Source organism: Notechis scutatus, chromosome 7 (assembly GCF_049901735.1).
Source record: "Notechis scutatus isolate UNSWTSFEM ecotype Mainland chromosome 7, rNotScu1.2, whole genome shotgun sequence".
NCBI lineage: Eukaryota > Metazoa > Chordata > Lepidosauria > Squamata > Elapidae > Notechis > Notechis scutatus.
In genome coordinates this window covers 5,563,774-5,585,144 of record NC_142015.1, presented here as the reverse complement: position 1 = coordinate 5,585,144, position 21,371 = coordinate 5,563,774, and the positions used below count along the sequence as shown (strand labels likewise).

Genomic DNA, 21,371 nt, shown 5'->3' with positions numbered 1-21,371 from the left:
ATAAATTGTTAATAACAAATTTTAGCAAAACCTTCCATCCGAAAATGGTTCCCAGTTATTGCTCTTCTAATTCTTCGAACATGGGAGAGTAAGCACTATTGAACCAGATACACGAGGTTCAGCTTCCTTACTGTCTTTCTCTTAAACAAAGCAGAGAAATTATTACAATTACACTTTCATCCTTCCAGAGAACCACTTAAGAAGCAAGGGTCAAAAGGAGAAACGATCCCTTTGGCACTGAATCTGATTCAAATACACTGTAAAAATGAAGCTGTGTATCAGTACCACGTGACATTCAGGTAACGGTTCTTGAATCTGACTCTTCCTTCCACAGGTGAAGGCAGTTGCTTTAGGGTCTGTCATGGCTTCAGTAACTGAGTGTGGGCAGAAGATCCAACATCTTTTATTCAAATTGTTCTCTTAAGTTGCAATCCAACTGATGTTTCTTCCCACATTTTATATGCTAAAATTTAAAGGAATATAAATCATGGTTTCTAGCCTTTGAAGCTATGTGGAAAACCTTTCATACTTTCTAAACTCCGAGGTGCTTTTGAAAGTACCAGTTGCCGGCTTTATGAGCTAAGAAAGCACCTGTCCAGATAGTTAGTTTCAACCCAAATATTTATTGCGTTCAAGGGCAGCAGTTTTAGCTACCATATTTTTCGGACTATAAAATGCCACACACACACACACACACACACACACACACACACACACACACCCCGTGGAGGCCTCCACGGGGTTGGGGGGCTGAAAACAGGACGCGGAAAGTTTGGGAGGCCAAAAACGGGCACATTTTTGGCTTGCAGAGTTCTGGATGCCAGGGAGAGCAAAAATGGGACTCATGGGGGGGGGGAGTTGGGGGGTTCTGGACGCCGGAGAGGTGGGGGCAAAAATGGGACGTGCGGAGGCCGAAAACTATTTTTTTTCTTGTTTTCCTTGTCTAAACCTAGGTGTGCCTCTGGTGCGGTGCGGTGCATCTTGTAGTCTGAAAAATACGGTAACTAGTTTGACTATGGATGCTACCGTGTTAAAGTTTTTTGGAGGGACCTCCAAATTGTCTGTCCATTGATATATTTCACTTGATAATGTAAAGCTGTAGGGAATCTGAACATTTTCTTGTAGAAATGCAGCCTAAAGGCTATGCATCTTCTTTGAAGCCAAGATTGAAAAAGAAAATGATTAAAGCTCTTCCTTGATGCTGTCTTTCAGTGAAATAGTACAGCCAACCAGAATGTAGAAGTTGCCTTTCTAATGACAACGTTAAGGAAGGAATTGTGACAGTTTTCCTTTGTGGGTATTTCTCTCTCAAGCAAAATGAACAGAAATGCACATTCTTTCTCCCCCCCCCCCCCCCCCCTAATAAAAATGTACCACCCCTTTTTTTCTTGATTTTCCTCTTGTCTTCCAGCCCAAACATAGAATATAAAAGCATGCGCCTTAGGATGCTGAAGGAACATCAGTCGGTGATAGGAGACATTTCCGCATTTGATGGCTTTCTTCTCTATTTACCCATCAAGTTGCCTCAAGTAAGATCGAGGAAAGAAACGGAAGAATTTGCTACAATAATTTTATCTGACATGGGCGTTTAATTCCAAATCCTTATTTTGTTAGTTGAGCAACCCCCGGACTATTTGGATGGAGCACCACCTGAAATTTTTCTGTCATGTAGGAATAACCAAGCTGATACTGAGTTTTACTTCATGATAGAACAGAACAGAATAGAGTAGAATAGAATAGAATTCTTTATTGGCCAAATGTGATTGGGCACATAAGGAATTTGTCTTGGTGCAAATGCTCTCAGGGTACATAAAAAGAAAAAAATACATTCATCAAGAATCATAAGGTAGAACACTTAATAGTCATAGGGTACAATAAGCAATCAAATCATGCTAGGAAACAGATATAAAACGTAAGGATACAAGTGATAAAGTTACAGTCATACAGTCCCAAATGGGAGGGGATGGGTGATAAGGAGTGATGAGAAGATTAATAGTAATAGTAGTGCAGACTTTGTAAATAGTTGGACAGTGTTGAGGGAATTATTTGTTTAGCAGAGTGATGGCATTTGGGGAAAAATGATCATAAATACTTTTTAAAAATATGAATTGAAACAGTGATTGTGTTTTTAACATCCAAATGTTTTCCTAGTCTTCTGTGAGTTTGGAATTGAATTGTGTCATATTAATTTATTCTTCTGAATTATACTGCACCTGAAGTATACCTGATAATATTGAAATGCTCCTTGTAAAATGAACCAAAGGAGTCAGTTCCCTTCTCCCTTTTCCAGATTATTTTGTGATTTCTCCAATAGCAATAAATGACAGCATAGCTGAATTCCTCAAAGGACTCTACAGTTTAGCTGTGGCTATGGCCATTATATTAGTGGAGAGCTTTGTGCTCCAGATATTTTGTTGGTCACAGTTATGTTATGATGTATCTGTCCTATGGTGCCTCGGATGATATTCCCCTCCTATGTCATCCTTCACAAATTATCCCATGAGAATCATATAGGAAATAGGAATCTCTGTGGAGATTCTCATCCAGGTCATGAATGTTCCAAAGGTGCTTTTTCAAGAGGGAACTGGACTTTCTGTTTTTTTGTTTGAAGACATTTTGCTTCGTATCCAGGAAGCTTCTTCAGAGAAGTGAAACGTCTTCAAAAAACCCCAGAAAGCTCCCGTTGCATCTTGAAAAAGCACCTTTGGAACTCCCATGAAGATAGGCTGAATTGAGAGAGACTAGTTCAGAGTCATCCAGTTTGTTGTATTTTAAGCGGGACTTGGAACAAATGTTACCCTGATCCCAATTTAACCTTTTCATCAATGTAACCTTGAAAATATTGAAGATTTAAAATGGATTGATTTGTTTGCTAACATTTTCTTAAAAGAGAACATGAAAAGAAGGACTAGGGGTGACATGATAGCAGTGGTTCAATATCTCAGGGGCTGCCACAAAGGAAGAGGGGATCAAGCTATTCTCCAAAGCAACTGAATGCAAAACAAGAAGCAACGGATGGAAACAAATCAAGGAGAGAACCAACCTAAAACTAATCAGAAACTTCCTGACAGTGAGAACAATTTATTAGTGGAACAACTTGCCTCCAGAAGTTGTGGATGCTCCAACACTGTTGGTTTTTAAGAAGAGATTGGACAGCCATTTTGTCTGAAATGGATTTAGGTCTCCTTGAGGAGGGGGTTGGACTAGAAGACCTCCAAGGTCTCTTCCAAATCTATTAATCTGTTAATATTATATTAAGCCTGAGCTTGCTTTCAAGGGTTTTCTTCAAAGCATCTCTACACAACAATGGGGGGGGAAAGTTGTCCAGCCTTCATGTTTCAAGGGGTTTTCTTAACAGAAAAGATAAGAATTGGCAATACAGCAAAAGAATAAGTAATGTATATTAGTACAATATGCAATTTCAGCAGCAACAAAATAAGAAGACATAGTTATAAACAATGGTTTGTTTCACTTTTCATTTACGTTTTATTTTGTCTTTATTCTGTGTTGATAGACTAATTCTGAAACAAAGCACTCTGAAATGTTACTCTTGTTAGCTTGAGATGGCTAAGTTATACGTAGCATATTTTTACTGCAATATTTACTTATTGGCAAGAATTGGAACTGATTGTTTTGTAATTTATTTTGTAAACAATTTTTTTTTGGAATTCTTAGGCTGTCTTACTGACCTGTTTTTGAGTTCTGATAAGCTATGTTTTTTCTACTTTAGAATATTAACCTGAAGTGTGAAAGAAAGACAGATGGAACAGAAGTCAATTTAAAGATTCAGATGACCAAAATTCTGGAACCTAGTTCAGAGTTGTGCATCCCATTTTACAATGTTATTTTCAGAAAGTGCGTAATATATGCTGACTCACATCTGGACTTAAAGCATCCCATAAGTACAGCCATTCTTAAATGAACATTATATACAAAACATCAATGTTAAAATGCTTAGATCTGTTTTCTTTTAACAGAATTTTATCAAAATTGACTGAATATTAACCACTATGGATAACATGCTAGTATCTCTTAACATTTCTAATCTGTGTGATTGAATGAATATGAGCATTTTTATTTCACATGTCAGAACAAAGGCTCGATAGACCAAACCTAAAAAAGGCTTTGCACAATTAATAGTTCAAATATAATACTCATGTTTATTTTAAAGCCAGATCATTTTAATATATAGTATTACAATTTTTAAGTCATGAATCTGTCTACTCAGATGGGAAGGGTGCACCTTACATAATATGTGTCCAATTTAAGATAGTGGACTAATTTTACAACTGGAGTTTTATACAAATAAACGTACTGTACAGAAAAAGGATGGGATTTGGATTTTTAAACAAGTACGTGATTATTACATGAAATATAAAGGGTTGCAAAGCTCTGTTTATTTTTAAATAGATATATGTTGTAGTGACCAATTGGCATGCATAGCATTTCAGTACAGATAAAAGAAGTGATTATAAATTATTTTGATTGGTTCTTTTCCTTGGTGCTTGAAATAAATCTCAATTAATCTGCATACTTCGTTCATGAAAGAAGGTACACCAGTGTTCTCTTATCAGCAATACAGGTAGTCCTTGACTTACAACCACAATTGAGACCAACATTTCTGTTGCTAAGTGAGACATTTGTTAAGTGAATTTTACCCTATTTTACAACCTTTCTTGCCACCATGAATCACTGCAGTTGTTAAGTTACGGACATGGTTGTTAAATGAATTGGGCTTCCCCATTGACTTTGTCGAAAGGTGATTTACCTGACCCTGGGAAACTGCAGCCGTCTTAAATATGAGTCAGTTGCCAAGGGCCTGAATTTTGATCACGACCCTGGGGATGCTGCAACAGTTTATGGTCATAACTCACTCTTTTCAGTGCTGTTTTAACTTTAAATGTTCACTAAATGAACTGTCTGTAAGTCGAGGGCTGCTTTCCTGCAACCTGATCTGATCAACTTGCATTTAGGATCGGATTCAGTTTGGGGTAACATCTCTGGCAACATAGCAAGTACACTATAGGATTATATACAGTGATGTAGTTTTAAGGGAGGAAGAAAAAACCATTGGCCTTTGGATCAATCTCTAGTTTAACCAGAGCCCAGGATAGGGAACACTTTTAATTCTTGGCTCTTGCTCATCAGGCTAGAGGGAAAAAAAATGGGAGTTATTATTTAAAAGAATTGGAGCCTGCATTTAGATGCACTCTTGAGATGAAAAGTAGAACAAGGCAGTTTTGCATCTGCTGCACTGTTGAATGCTGGAATGCACTTGGATTGTGGGTTGTGCTTAGGAATTCATCTCAAAATCCTGAAATGAAGAAAGAAAAGCAAAGAGACACCAGAGATGGTTATTTGCTAGAAATACAGTGTGGGTATCCTTCACATCGAGGACCAAAACCAAGTGGCAGGAAGTCCATCGTTTAAGAATTGGAGAAAGATATGCAACTCTAGGTCTGATCTGGAGATGTTTGAAATCTTGTGGGAGATGACCTAGGTTCTTCTGGCCTCCTTTGGTAACGGGACGAGCAAAATAATAGGAATTTTTTTGTGCCCTGAGTTCATGCTTTACATAGCAATCTCATTTCCCAGTGTCATATTAATCATGTTTTTTTTTAATGTTATTCTAGAGTAATGAGGATTTTAGATATGAAACTTGTTGGGAGAAATTTCTATGATCCTACTAATGCTACTGTACTTCAGCAGTACAGGTTGGTATGTTGCTTTGTGGACTACAGTGTTTTAGTATTTGATTATTTGAAATATATGCTGTGCAATAGAATTAATATTCTTTTAAAATATATCTTCTATTTTTGCACATTTTCTGGCAAAAACTCAGTAGGTGCAAATTGAGTTACTTTAGCTAATTGCAATATATACCAAAACCAGCTGCCTTGAATCTCTGGAATACAGTGACATATTTTTGGTGGATTACTTTATTCATTTATTTGTGCCTCAATCCTAGTGAGCTCTGGGTGGTCTAGGGATATTAATGATAAATAATATATAGCAATAAATTAGACTGCAATTTCATCACATAATAAATTTGATTATCTCATCAGTGTGTTTGTCCTATGATAGTATATTTTAATATTCCATCAGTTGCACATGATAACTTGTGGGAATTGTAAATGGTGAAAGCAGACAGTAGCAATTACTAACTATGACTACAAAATCAATTTGACTGTATCTTTTAATTAAGCAGTTTCCCTTTGATACTAAAAATTAGCCTCTTTGTTTATTTTTGTGAAAAGGTTGCAAATATGGCCTGGCTATGCAACCAGTATCCGAAGGACAGATGGTGGGCTGTTTTTGTTGGTTGATGCTGTTCATAAGGTTATTCGGAATGATTCAGTCCTGAATGTGATGTGAGTAAAAATGCCGATATCTGAAATACTTACAGAAAACATTTCAAAGACCATTAAGAATATTGTGGCCGTTATTTTGTTGTGGTATAACAAAACCAGTGCCTAACCAAGATAGCTCCTGAAGTTTACTTTGTTTGGGTCTGAGTCTCAGAATTTGTGTAGGAATTGATTTTGGAAGTGGTGTAAAATAGCTTTGAGAAAGAAGATAATTTCTCTGGAAATTCGTTAGAATGGAACTAATAGCAAGATGTGTGTGTGAGCATTGCACCTGGTAATGTGAGATGAAATGTGCTCACTTCCAATGAGAGAGATATGCTGGTCGTGATCTGTATACTAGATCTGTCCCATTTTTTAATGCAAAAAAAGTCTATATGCAAACTGAGGAGATCTAAAAAGGGAATTTTCCATGATGAGAGTCTACAGATTAGGTTCAGGAATTCCACACCCATTTGCACTGTTCAGGTAACCCTGAGGGCACGGATAAACCTCCAAGCACCTCAACAATTCTCCTGAGAGCCGTTCGGATCATCCAGTGTGTGGGAGGTGCTCCAGTCTGCGTCGTTGTAGGCTGAGCTTAATTACTGAGGAACGCTCCGCCCTCCGTCACGTGGCTCCCTTGCGTTCCCCAGTTTGCGCTCAGCCTACGTGAGATTAGGCTGTGTAATTTACTCTCTCTGGCCGATTCAAGCTATTAACTTTTCAGGTTTGATTTATTGATTTAAAAGGGACAATCCTTCTTCCTTAGCCTGCTTCGTATAGGGGATAAAAGGGGAGCACGTTTTCTTCGCCCCCTGGGGGGTTGTAGAACGGGCAGCTTTCGCGCTTCGGCGCCAATCCCCCCCCCAATTCGGACTTTTCCCTGCCGTTCTTCTCGCCGCGATCGCAGCGGCTTGTTTAAACGCGCCAGATAGCGCTGCTGGCATTCCCCCCCCACCGCTAACGCCGCTTACAGCAAGTAGGGGAACAGCTTTAACTACCTTCTCTCGGCATTCTAGGTGCCAGACAGGTCCCTACTCAGCCCTGAGCAGCCCGCATTTATAGGAGCGTGGGCGGCCGCCATTTTGGGCAGCGCCACGTGTCGGGCGCCATTTTTGAGGCCTCGTTGTGCTGCGAAGTGACTGCTTTTACATACAGGCCCTCAGCAGAGGACCGGTTGATCAATCTGTGAATTTGGGCAATATTGTTGGCCTTCCGCAGCAAGCTCAGGGCAGAATTTAGCAGCCTATCCCTCCCGGTTGTTGCCTGGGAGCTCCAGCTGCCAGAGGCCTCATTACAGCCTCAGGCGTTCTAATTCGAAACATTGGTGTTAGTTAGCAGAAGAATCATATAACAATAATAATTATAATATTATTTTAATAATATTAATATTAATAATAATAATAGTAATAATAATAGTAATAATAATAGTAATAATAATAATAATATTACTAGATTCACAACTAGTATAACTGCATCTTTGCAGGTCTAGATTCATATATATATTATATATATATATATATATATATATATATATATATATATATATATATATACACACATATATAGACTTATTGTGAATTCCTACATAGCATTCTTCATCTTATCGATATTGACTCTTAACATCCCTGCACCCATTGGATTCCAAGCCTGGGGGTGCATAGAACCTTAATAATTATACCAACTGCTATATTATAGAATTTATACATCTAAATTCCAAAAGGGGGGTGTGGACCAGCTGAAAGGACACCCGGCCTTTGTTGTAGGTCGAACCCTTGGCGAGCCAACCGCCCTTAAAATTGTATTGCAGTCCTTTCTCTATAATGGCAGACGACAACTCCAACAAGCGCCCTTCTTTGAAGGCCAAATCTAAATCCTATCACCTGCGCAAACAGGCTAAGGAAGCCCCTAAGGAGACCTCCCAGGCTTCTCAGAGAGACGCCCTACGACGTCATAGGGCTCTAGAGAAGGAATTTGACAGGCGATCTAGAGAGGCACAACCAGTTATTCCAACCCTCCTGCCCTCAGCTCCTTCTACCTCCAGACACCCCCCCTCCCCCAGTTTGTTCTTCCCTCTCCAGGCACAGCCCATCCCAGGGACAACAGGTTCCCGGTCCATCGACCAGACGGACTCCTGAAGCTACATTCACGCCCACGGCCGCTGGCCTGCGCCTGGAGGAGGCTGTCACATCAGAGATTCCTGCACACGTGCAGGCATGGATGGAACGGGCCATTCGCCAGGGGATAGCAGAGGTCCAGGTCCGGTCCCCCCTCATTGGTGCCCGAACACGATCCGCCATCTGTCAGGTCCTCGCCCAGATCGGATCCCTTTCATGGTCAGGTACCTTTACAAGGGGGCAGCCCTCTTCCAGAAAGAGATCTGGAGGAGGCCATGGAAGATCAGTTTGGGGTGGAGGAGGAATTGGAATGGGGGTCTATGCACGAAGAGGAGCTCCTATCGGAGGTAGACCCTATGGAGGGGGACATGTCCGAGGACGAGGGCCTTACCCCGGACCAACCCACAGTTACGGGACTGTTCAAACCACACATGTTCAAGTCGCTGTTATTCAAAGCTAGGAATATTTCTGGCCTGTCCGTGCAGCCCTCCTTGACTCTCTCCTCCCCGGCAGAAGGCCAGGAGGATGCCATTTTTAGACAGCCCATGGTGGAGGCGGAGGTAATCCCGGCCCCACCCTTATTTCACGACCTGGTCTCTAACCAGCTGAATTCCACAAGGGCCCCACCCCCCACCCCATCCAGCCTGGACAAGAGGTTCTTCAACCTCGAGTCAAGCTTCTGCGACTTACTTAACACCCCCGAGGTAGATGACCCCATCGTTGGCCTGGCCTCTTCGTCATCCCCCAGTGACCCTCTAGAGGCCCTAAAACCCGAGGACAAGAGGTCTGAGCTCGCCCTCCGTAGGGCTCATCAAGCGGACACCTGGGCCATTAGATCGGCCACTGCCGCCTCCTTCTTCACCAGATCTTCTATCCGGTGGCTTCGTCAACTGAAGCACCACGTCTCCCCCTCCAACACTAGGGCTCACCAAGACATAGCAAAATTGATGGCCGCGGCAGAATTCTCCGCCGACGCCACCTACCATGCGGTTAAGTTTTCCGCACGAGCAATAACATCCCACGTCACAGCTCGCCGCCTGCTCTGGCTCAAGCACTGGCAGGCGGACATAAAAAAACAAGGTTAAGCTGGCCACGGCCCCCATAAAGGGGGACAAACTATTTGGTACTGCTCTGGACCCCTTGCTTTCTGAAACCCGAAGCAAGAAAAAATTTCTCCCTCCTCTTTTTCGGAGGTCAGATTCTAGAGCCCCTCAGCCATTTCGGAGAGGTTCCTCCCGTCCCTTCTACCAGTCTCCCTTCCCGCCCAGGTACCCTAGGCCCCCCTCCTTCCGGCCATTCCAGCCCCAGGACCGAACCGATCCGGGTGACAGGAACAGGAGGGGCACCAGCTACAGGCGCCCCTTCAGGGGTTCAGGAGGGAAGCCCTTCCGGCGTAGATAGATCCCGTCCCTCCCTTCCCATCGGCGGCCGCCTCAGGCATTTCGCCGACCGATGGGACTCCTCCACTTCTGATGCCTGGGTCCGTGATACCGTCAGACTTGGTCTTACGCTTGAGTTCCAGCGCGCCCCTCCTGACTTCTTCATGGCATCCCCCCCCCTCAAGGGACCCCTCCAAACGCAACCTAATGGATTCAGCAATCCGTCATCTCCTCACCATACAGGCCATTCAACCCGTCCCACCATCCCAGCGAGGACAGGTGTTCTATTCCCACCTCTTCGTGGTCCCTAAATCCTCTGGTGGATGGAGGGCCATTCTGGACCTGAAACGCCTTAACCGTTATTTGGTTTATCGCAGGTTCAAGATGCACACTCTACAGTCCATCCTACTCAGCATCCGGCAGGGGGATTGGCTATCCTCCATAGACCTTTCCGAGGCATACCTTCACATCCCTATCCGGCCCTCCCATTTCAAATTCCTCAGGTTCTGCTACAACCATCGCCACTTCCAATATGTGGCCCTTCCCTTTGGGCTGGCCTCGGCCCCGAGAACCTTCACCAAGGTCCTCGCGGCCCTGGCGGCCCATCTCAGGAACCTCCTGGTCCACCTCCATTGTTACCTGGATGACATCCTCATCCTCTCTCCCTCCAAAACCCACGCAGAGAGGGATATTAGAGCTACTCTCTCGGCCCTCCAAGACCATGGCTTCCTAGTTAATTGGCAAAAGAGCCAACTGTCACCATCTACACGGATCACCCACTTGGGGGCCGTCATTGATTCAGTTCAGGGTAAAGTTTTCCTTTCCTCAGAGAGATTCCTTAGCATCCAGGAAGCCATCAAACATATCAGGCGATCAAGGAAGGTAACAATTTTAGAATTGTCTAAATTACTGGGTAAAATGGTCTCTTGTATTTCCATTGTTCCATGGGCCCATTTACACACTAGATCCCTACAGTGGTTCCTGCTCCCGTTCCAGCGGACCGGCAGAAGCAATTCAAAGGCCTCAGTCAAGGTACCTTCAAGGGTCCTCACGTCTCTCCTCTGGTGGACCCGTCCCACCATCAACAAGGGCCATTTCTTCAAGGAGCCCCAACGCCTCACCCTCACCACAGACACCAGCCTGTCCGGATGGGGCGCCCACATCCACTCCTTCTCAACACAGGGCAGATGGTCACAGGTAGAACGGGAATGCAGTATAAACTGGTTGGAACTCCGCGCGATCCACTTGGCCCTGCGCAATTTCCTTCCACACGTATGCGGGCGGCATGTCCTCATACTCACGGATAACGTCACCGCCAAGGCTCACGTCAACCGACAGGGGGGCACCCAGTCTATCAGTTTGATGAGAGAGGCCGAGCGCCTTTGCCGTTGGGCGGAGCGCAACCTCCTCTCCCTCAAAGCCGAACACATCTCAGGGGACTTAAACACTCAAGCGGATTGGCTAAGCAGGACCACGGTGGACCAGTCCGAGTGGCGCATCCACCCGTTACTGTTCAGGGAGGCGACCAGGATGTTCGGTCTTCCATTGGTGGATCTCTTCGCCTCCCCACTCAACACACAACTCCCCAGGTTTTTCTCCAGGTACCCCTCCCACAGGGCTGAGAATTACGACACCCTCCGTTGTCCCTGGCCCACAGGGCTCCTATATGCATTCCCTCCACTAGCCCTGCTTCCCAGAGTCATCCAGAAGCTTATCTCCGAGAGAGCGGAGCTGATTCTAGTGGCCCCCTTCTGGCCCAGGCGCCCTTGGTTTGCGGACCTCCGCAACTTGTCGGTGGCCCCTCCCTGGAAAATTCCCTCCAACAGGATATCCCTCTCCCAGGGGCCCCTTCAACACCCGGACCCTCAGTGGCTCCAGTTAGCCGTTTGGAGGTTGAGCGGGAACGCTTAAAAAACGAACACTTCTCTGACCAGGTTATTACTACCATTTTAGCTGCCAGGCGGCCTTCAACAACCCGTATATACGACGCCACTTGGAATAGCTTCTGCAAGTGGTGCCATAGTCTCCAGGTCAACCCGCTTTCACCTCCCATCGCTCAAGTCTTGGAGTTCCTCCAAGAGGGCTTGAGGAAAGGTCTTTCTCCAAACACCTTGCGGCGTCAGGTCGCAGCTCTCTCAACAGTCATTGCCTGTGATAATCTGGGTTCCCTCTCCCACCACCCTCGTATTCGGGCATTCCTCAGAGGAGCCACCAACTTGTGTCCCCCAACCATACATCGATATCCTACCTGGGATCTTAATAAGGTCCTGGTGTCCCTCACTAAACACCCCTTTGAGCCCCTCAGGGAAGCGTCACTCCAGTTCTTAACGTTCAAAGTCGTGTTCCTGGTGGCTATTACTTCGGCCCGCCGAATATCAGAGCTTGCAGCCTTGTCGGTAAGGAAGGACCTTTGCATCTTCCATGCCGACCGGGTGGTCCTCCGACCGGATCCCACCTTCCTGCCCAAGGTCAACTCGGCCTTCCATAGGGCCCAGGAACTCACACTCCCGAACTTCTGCCCCAATCCCTCGCGGGAAAGGGAGCAGCTTTGGCACACCCTGGACGTTAGGCGGGCCCTACGCGTTTACATTAAACGTACCCAGCCCTTCCGGAGATCAGAATCCTTATTTCTTTCCTTCCAACCCAAATCACTAGGCCATAAGGTGTCCCCGTCAACCATCGGCCGCTGTATTAGGGCTACTATTGCCAAGGCCTATTTGTCCCAGGCTCTGCCGGTACCCAGGGGGATCACAGCGCACTCCACTAGAAGTGCAGCCACCTCGGCAGCTTGGGCCACTCAGGCTCCAATTTCCGATATTTGTAGGGCAGCCACTTGGGCATCCCCATCTCCTTTCATTAGACACTATAAGATAGACACGTTTGCCTCGGCGGAGGCTTCGTTTGGTAGACGAGTCCTTCAGCAAGTCTTTAGGGAACCTCAGAGGTTGCAGGGCCAGACGGAGTCCCCCCCGTAGGACAGCCAAGCTTTGGTATGTCCCACACACTGGATGATCCGAACGGCTCTCAGGAGAATGGGCGTTGGTTCTTACCTGACACGCCATTTCTCTGGAGCCGTGAGGATCATCCAGCCCCACCCTTTAGATTTGCCGTCTGGTGGGAACTTGTTTCAGCCAATGAACTCTTTAGCATAGGAGGATGAGAGAACGACCTTTCTTCACTCTCGTCTTCGCGCAAACTGGGGAATGCAAGGGAGCCACATGACAGAGGGCGGAGCGTTCCTCAGTAATTAAGCTCAGCCTACAACGACGCAGACTGGACCACCTCCCACACTGGATGATCCTCACGGCTCCAGAGAAATGGCGTGTCAGGTAAGAACCAACGCCCATTCTCAGAGAGAGTGTTAATGACCAGATGGCTGCAAAGAATATAAATCCTTCCATCCTCCACCATTCAGTCAAAACTGAAGAAGCTTCTTGGATGAGAAGTGAAATGTCTTCAAGGAAAAACAAAGTCCAGTTGCCTTTTGGAAAAGTACCTTTGGGACAACCATGACCTGGAGGACTGAGAATCACCATAGATATGCAGGTATTCTAGGAGTTGAAGTCCACAAGTCATAAAGTGCCAGAGTTGTCCACCCCGCTATAGACAAAGTTCCCATGTAGAGAATCCCATTTTAGATCTCCCCGGCTTATGCATTTCTAGCAAAAATATTGCTTTGTATTTTTTATGATGTTTAATTTGTTATTTATAACTGCATATCATTTTTTCCTGTTGTGTTTATGTTTCACCGACGAAGAAATAAGGGGAGACTAGTATACATCTATTTCAAGCTGTTCAGCACATTTTTCCTGTTATAATGTATTTTAATTATCGTCTAACATTTAGTGGCCATCTGATTCTACTCTGGGTGACTTGCAGTTTAAAAAGTAAAAAAAAAGTATATATCCAGGAATACACACACACACACACACACACACACACGCTAAATTGACAAGATCTCAACATCTATCTTATCCCAAGACTGAAGAAAAAGTTGGGCTTGGAGGTCTTTGGAACTTCAAAATGATGGTGTTTCATAGAGCTGGTGCCATGACAGAGAATCATAAGGTGATGTTGATCCTGTGTGCTGCAGAATGCAGAGTTCTCAGAATAAGTTTATTGAGCTATCAAATATGCCAAGTAGCTTTCATTCAGCTCATTATTTGGTTGTGTAAGACCATTCCACACCATTAAATTATTAAAAAGAGAATAAAAAAACAAAAAGGCTACAACCCATCCCTTTCAGCAACCAACATTCAATAAGCAGGGATCCACATCAGACAAATCAGACAGAAAACAATATTCTAATCAAGGAACCACCAAGTAGGAAATTATTCTCCCACCAAAACTGACAGGGAAAACTCCTGAATATAAACAGGCAGCAAACCCTGCACTCACTTGCACTGGAGATGTTACCTAGTTGGCTAATGAAACATCTAGAAGCAAACCACCAAGGTCAGAGAGCACCAAGAACTACAAAGCATTGCAAAGTTAGAGTAAGACGAGTGTATTTGGCAGATGGGGTTCTGCCAGTGGGGTAAAAACAGACTTCTTAAAGTCAGCTGGTAAACTCAAGGTGAGACTACAATTTGTGCCTTCCTGGTTTTTAACTTTAAGCATTTCTGTTTTCATAAAGGCATAGAATTTATCAACAGAGTCGGGATAATTTCCAAGATGAGTGTACAAAGCAACTTATTGGCAACATCATACTTACCCGTTACAACAATAAAAATTACCGAATTGATGACATTGATTGGAACAAGACACCACAGAACAGTTTCACCATGTCGGATGGGAAGGAAATCACTTTTCTAGAGTATTACAGGTAAAAGATTATGATTCAGTGTTTCTACAAGGTCGAGATAAAATGGGAAAAAAGAAAATAATTAATGGGAATAAGACATTCAGTATCTTGCTTAAGTTTTGTTGAAGTGACGGCTATTATCAAAGTCATTAAGTACTTTGGCTTAATTGGAATTTTTTTAAATTAGTCTTTCAGCTATTGATATTTAAAATTATCAAGTGAGTTTTGTTTCCTTCCTAGAACTCATATAACATTCTTTTTCCAGTAAAAATTATGGGATTACCATTAGAGAGCTTGACCAGCCACTGTTGATTTACAGAGTTGAAAAAAGAAAAAATCCTCCAGGAAAGGTGAGAATTTGAGCAGTTGCATTTAGAAGCAACCAATTGCTGGCGTTTGTAATGCAGGCATCACTAGAATGGCTTGATTTGTGTGACTTGTCTTGGGTGATGTTTCTGGGCTAGAAACGCTTTCGAGCTATTACAGAGGAGTGTGGGAATTACTATGGAACAGGTGTCATGGTGGGTCTGGCTTTGATTTCTCCCACCATCAGTCCACCCCCCAGATGTTTCCAAGCATAAGGTTGTGTGTGTGTGTTTTAAATAGACTAGCCAGTTTAGAGGGAAGCTTTAGGCTGTGATGCCCCTCACTCTTATAGTTTAAGCCTTGTATGAATACAAGCTTTCAACTGGCATAGTATTGGAAATTGGCCATTGCTGGTCAAGCACCTCAGCCTTCCAGATTAACTCCAGCAACAAACAGGAAGAGAAAATGATTGTAACACTGGGGGCTTTCAAGAAGAGACTGGACAGCCATTTGCATGATATGGTATAGGATCTCCTGCTGAAGCTGGAGGTTGAACTAGATGACCTCTAAGCTCCCTTCCAACTTTGTTATTCTATGTTCTATCAGTGCTAAGAAAAGACATCTCTGAGTGTTAGTCATAAGCCATTAGCTCTCGTGTTAGCTATGCTAGCCCTGGACTACTCCAACTATCACTTAATGTTTATTTACAGGGTTTGAAGAGAAAATTGTGACAATTAAAAAAAAAATCAATCTCATATCACCTGTTTGGTTTTCTTGTCACCATCAGCTTTCCCTTTCCTTCCTTCCCATCTAATGTGTCTATGGCATACATCAGCGTAGCTGATGTTAAATGATTTATTTCTGTACGTGATGTGTGCTAATAGGTTTTGTATTTGATTTTCCTGCAGCTTCAGGAAGGTGAAATCCTGCTAGTGCCAGAGCTTTCCTTCTTGACAGGCATTCCTGAGAAGATGAGACAAGATTTTAGAATTATGAAGGTGCTTGAACTATATATTTTATACAGAATTGGAATTTGTTTATAAAATCCTCAACCTCTTACTACATCAAATATTTGGCCTTTCAACAACTTTTTAAGTTGTAGCTATCCATTCCGAGCCCTGGTTTTGTTGGTTCAATAGCATCTGAAGCCTTCTAGTCGCGCTCTGCTTGAAGAAGGGTTCCCTTGGCCTCCCAGAGATCTCACGTGGTGACGTGATGTTGGCTGACATTTTGAGCTTGTCTAAACAGCCAAAAGTTGTAGTCACTAATCACTAACGATTTATTCCTTCTACTCAGATCACAAGACACTAATGGCATTTTTCTTGTAAAGACATTATTGAAATTTATTTAGTGGTTAAAGTGCTAGAACAGAGGTTTCCAAATGTGGCAACTTTAAGACTTGTGGACTTAATTTTTTGCATTCCTGGATATTGAGTCAAAGCCATGTTTAAAATCTACAAAGGCCATGAAGGAGGAGGATTTTTTTGATGGAGCGTATTTTTGTGCAACATGGTGGAGCGCCAAACTCTAGCCTGTTGATGGCCTCCCTTCTCTAAATCCAGATCTAAACCAATGACCTTGGCTGCTTGTCTGGGGCTTATGCCTTCTGTCTTTATCCAGTCCTGGAGTTTGAAATTTCGCATGCCTAGCAATTTGCTGATGACACTCAAAAAAGATCCTTGTTCTTATTGACTTTTTAATAAATTGGGATTATTATTTCCAGCCCCCAATCTTTTGGGACATGACCAATCTGATCTATGAATGTAGATAACGATACTAGCGGTGGCTGGCTGAGGAATTCTGGGAGTTGAGGTTCACAAGTCTTAAAGTTGCCAAGTTTGGGGATCCCTGTGCTAGAAGATAGTTTCTGGGAGGCCATGAGTTCTAGTCCTTCCTTAGTTCAGGTGGTTGACTTTCGGCCAATCCCTCTTTCTCAATCCAACCCAGCCCACCCCACCTGTATATTGTGGGGAATATAGGAACTGGAAGAATAATGTAGCTACTTTCAATTGTATAGGATAAAACGGTGGGATGTATAGTACATCTAATAGCTAAGTTTAAAAAGCAGTAAATCTCATTCTCTTCCATTTGAAATTTTGGGAGGAGGAATCTTATCATTTATCCCTGCCATTTCTTGCAGTGGCTTAAGTGGCTTGGGTGCTGAAGTGGCTCCTGCTTGGATTGTAGAGTTTGTGCACAAAATGGAACGTGGTCTCCATTTCCAACTCAAAGTGATTGTGCTGTGGTTTGGCAGAACTAAAACCGGAAATATTTCAGCTTTAGAATTGAGAATAAATTGTGATTTATGACCGTTTTTTCACACAACCGTTGCAGCACGTCCATGATCACATGATCAAAATTCAGCCGCTTGACAACCGATTTATAATGGTTGCAAATGTCCCCTTTTGTCATGTGATCCCCTTTTGTGGCCTCCTGACAGGCAAAGCCAATGGGGGGAATGCCAGATTCACTTAACAACCGTGTTACTAACTTCACAACTGCACTGATTCACTTAACAACAGTGGCAAGAAAGGTCATAAAATGGGACAAAACCTACTTAGCAACTGTCTCATTTAGCAGCAAAACGTTGGGCTCAATTGTAGTTGTAAGTTGCACAGTGGCAGATAGGACAGCGCTCCAGAAGGTTAACCTCGTTGCCCAGAGGATCATTGGCTGCCTTCTCCCCTCTTTGGAAGAGCTTCATAGCTCCCGCTGCCTTAAGAAAGTTCAAAACATTCTCAAAGATCCATCTCATCCTGGGCACCCTTTTTTTTTTTAACTATTACCATCTGGCAGACAGTACAGGACAATAAAAACAAGGACAAATAGGCTGAAAAACAGCTTCTATCCCAGATGCTCTTTTGAATTCTCCTGTATAGTGCAGTGTTGATGCGGTGTCGGGGATTTTCAATTCAATGTGTGGAGGGTGAAGGATGTGTGTTTGTGTTTATTTTCATGGTCATGATGTGCACTGAAGATGGTGTTTGATTTCGTTGTACGAGGTGCAATAACAATAAACTAAGATAAACTAAACTGAGCCAAGGACCACCTATAGAGAGGATTCTGTTCAGAGGTGTCTGTAGGATGTAATTTAAAAAAAAAACAAACCCTCAAGATGGTGTCCAATAATAATGCAAGAAAAAAAAATGTGTGTTGTTTTTTTAATGTGCAATTTCCCCTCCTGATTTTTGTTCATTGTGAATTTTAAAAGCAAGTCACTGGAGAAGCTGCTTCTTCAAACTGCTGCTTTGCTGTCAATGAGTTATATATGCTTCCTTTTTTTTTTAATACAAGCTGAAGTGCCTTCGTCCCCTCACCCCTTGTCTGTGTCCACTCTGTTCAGGACCTTACGCAGAAAGTCAACATGAGTCCCGGACAGCATCATGCCGCTCTGCTTCAACTTCTTAGCAGAATTGGGAAGAATGAGAGTGCCCATAAGGAATTGTCCCGGTGGGGGCTTTTCTTGGATGGGGATGTTTACAGGGTAAGGAAAATCTGTGGTAGCTTTGCCAGTGCTTTAAGCTTTGCCAGATGGGATCCGGCCTATTTTATGAAAAAAAAAGGTTTTGACCAAGAAGAGATTGGTCACCCTACTATCCCCTGCTTTTTGTCTTCTTCTGCTAACTATGGTGTAGAAAGTAAATGGCTAATCTATATATCCTTTTCCCTTTATTTTGTGGTTATTTTTCAGCACCTAGGACAACCGTCAATCACGGAAAATAAATAGGTCCTTCACTTCCGCAAAGTCCCAAGAGTATTTACCCAAAGGCAGTACATTTTTGGCCCTGATCAGAAAGTTGTGTAAGATTGATCTCTGCCTTTGTCACTTCGTTCCTGCCTTGAGCTGGTGAATAGCACTGAATCTACTTGGGCAATAATTTTATGCCTGGTGATTAGAAGCTCAGGGGAACAGAACTGAAAAATTAAATATCTTCTAAAAGTTACACCTCACAAAAAGTGAGAGGGTTTTTCTCCTTCTATGACTACTCAAATTTAAAACTTACTTTTGTTTCCTTTTTCTACCTGTAATCTTGGTCCACCAACTTCTCCGTGTCTGTCTGCTCGGAAAACTGCAGGATTCACGGAGATGTTCTGTACTACAGTACACATTGAATTTCAGTTTTAAATTTTGAGGGAGTCACACTGAGGGAGAGAGAATTGTTCCTTTTTAAAAAAAAAAAAAACTGACAAGGTTCAGCAGCACTCCTTCTGTCTAGGGCCTTTAATGCCTTTCATGACACGGGTTGATTTATTTGAGCAGCCACATTTCCCCCATTACACCAGCTCACCCCATCAGCTCTGGCAAGAGATACATCCTACAGGTTCCCCCTCCAGGGAACTGCGCTTGATGGGCCCAAGGAGGTGAGTCTTTTCCACTGTGGCGCCCACATCCCTCCCCTGCCAAGATGAGGTAATTCTCCATCCCTCCTTATTTTCTGAAAGTCCATAAAGATCTGGCTTTTGTCACTAAGCCTGGGTGTTTCCGGGACCGGTGAGATCTTGAAGTGGCTTCATTGCCCTTATTATTTCATTTTTTAAAATACGACAGTGTTTAATGCGTTTATTGTTTTCTGCTTGGTTTTGCTATACAATGCCCAGAATCGCTTCTTATGAGATGGACGGGGGGCATATCAGCAAATTCTCGGTCTTGAAGTTCTGCCTTGTAGATATTGAAAATCGTAGCACCACTTTTGCTGTTTTAAATCTGTGAAATAGCCACTCGTGTGAGTGGAGCTTCCCACATGTGTGCAAGCGCTCTCTGTTAGGGCACAAAGATCCATTTGCACACATGGAGGGCATGTGTGCCCGATGCTTGCACACATGGAGCTGTGCGCGCAACTGCCACACACACACACACACACACACACACACACACAGAGTCCAGTGGTGGGATTCAATTTTTTTTACTACCGGTTCTGTGGGCATGGCTTGGTGGGTGTGGCTTGGTGGACGTGGCAGGGGAAGGTTACTTCAAAATCCCCATTCCCTCCCCACCGCACAAACCTGCTTTCCAGCTCCATTCTCCTGTGCAGGGCAACCAAAGAAGACCCAGCCAATCAGCTTGGACTCAATGGGAGGTGGAGAATAGATGGGGGCGGGGCCAGTCAGAGGTGGTATTGGCAGGTTCTCCGAACTACTCAAAATTTTCGCTACCGGTTCTCCAGAACTGGTCAGAACCAGCTGAATACCACCTCTGACACAAACACGCACACACACACACACACACCTGGCCGCCAAGTTGGAAAGGTTGGGTCCGTTACTTTAAGGCATATTTGGTGCTGAGCTCTGGACTTAAAATGGGCCAAAGGCTGTCCCAGGTTTAGCCTTGCATGCAGCCTTATTTTCTTGTTGTTTGCCTGTTTCAGACCACCGGGCGCGTCCTCCCCATGGAAAGAATAAACCTGAAGAAAACCTCCTTCACTACCTCGGAAAGCCTGAACTGGACTAAAGAAATCTGCAGAGAAGCCTGCATCTCTGCAGTAAGCTTAATTTTGGGTGTGGGGCACTCTTCTGTGGGGTGGAACAATTGACTCAGCATTCTCTTCAACAGATGCAGGTAGTCCTCGACTTAACAACCAGTTCATTTAGTGACTGTTCAGAATTGTAACTGCCCTGAAAAACGTGACTTGTGGCTGTTTTTCGCCCTTAGTGACCATTGCAGCCTCCCCATGGTCACGTGATTAATATTCAGATGCTTGACAACCAACTCACCTTGATTGACGGTTGCAGTGTCCAGAAATCAGGTGGTCCCCTTTTGAGGCCTCCTGACAAGCAAAGTCAATGGGGAAGCCAGATTCACTTAACAACCAGGTTACCGACTTAACGGTGATTCACTTAACAACTGTGGCAAGGCAAGGCAAGGCTGGGGAGAGGAGGAGGGGAGTAACCAAGCAACCGGCCAGCGCCTCTATTGGTCAGTGTGACGGATGACTTGAAGGAAGGGGGAACCTTTCACTTTTTAATTAGGTGAAAACCGCAGGAACTTTCAGAGTCGTTTTTCACCCGTTGTGCCAATATGATGCATCCAATAAACTGTCCTTTGAGGAAAATCTGCCTGCCTCGGAGTTCTGCTTTCCATGGGTGCCTCCTGTGAACGCTGACATAAGGTCTTAAAATGGGGCAAAAGTCACTTAACAAATGTCTCATTTAGCAATAAAAATCTGGGGCTCAATTGTTTATTTATTTTATTTGTTTGTTTGTCAAACATGTACAAGATAACGAGTATAGGTATGAACATAATCATGAACCAAGGGAGTAAATACAGATAAATGGGGACCATAAGACAGGGACGGTAGGCGCGCTGGTGCGCTTATGCACGCCTCCTTTAGGGACCTTTTAGGAATGGGGTGAGGTCCACGCTAGACAGTTTGAGATTGAAGCTGCGAGGGGTTTGAGGCTGCAACAACGGAGTCGGGTA

At 43.9% G+C, this 21,371-nt stretch overlaps 1 protein-coding gene across 4 annotated transcripts in view; it reads left to right on the top strand.

Moving 5' to 3' along the window:
* Nucleotides 1–21,371, top strand: part of PIWIL2 (piwi like RNA-mediated gene silencing 2) — a 45,358-nt gene that overhangs the window by 12,256 nt on the left and 11,731 nt on the right. For all 4 annotated transcript variants that reach the window (XM_087969611.1, XM_087969610.1, XM_087969613.1 and 1 more), the window contains exons 6-15: nt 189–299; nt 1,412–1,529; nt 3,731–3,855; nt 5,634–5,714; nt 6,258–6,371; nt 14,480–14,668; nt 14,913–14,997; nt 15,862–15,951; nt 18,297–18,437; nt 20,320–20,433. In XM_087969611.1, the coding sequence (XP_087825737.1) occupies nt 189–299; nt 1,412–1,529; nt 3,731–3,855; nt 5,634–5,714; nt 6,258–6,371; nt 14,480–14,668; nt 14,913–14,997; nt 15,862–15,951; nt 18,297–18,437; nt 20,320–20,433 (1,168 nt within the window). The remainder of the gene's footprint in view (nt 1–188; nt 300–1,411; nt 1,530–3,730; nt 3,856–5,633; nt 5,715–6,257; nt 6,372–14,479; nt 14,669–14,912; nt 14,998–15,861; nt 15,952–18,296; nt 18,438–20,319; nt 20,434–21,371) is intronic.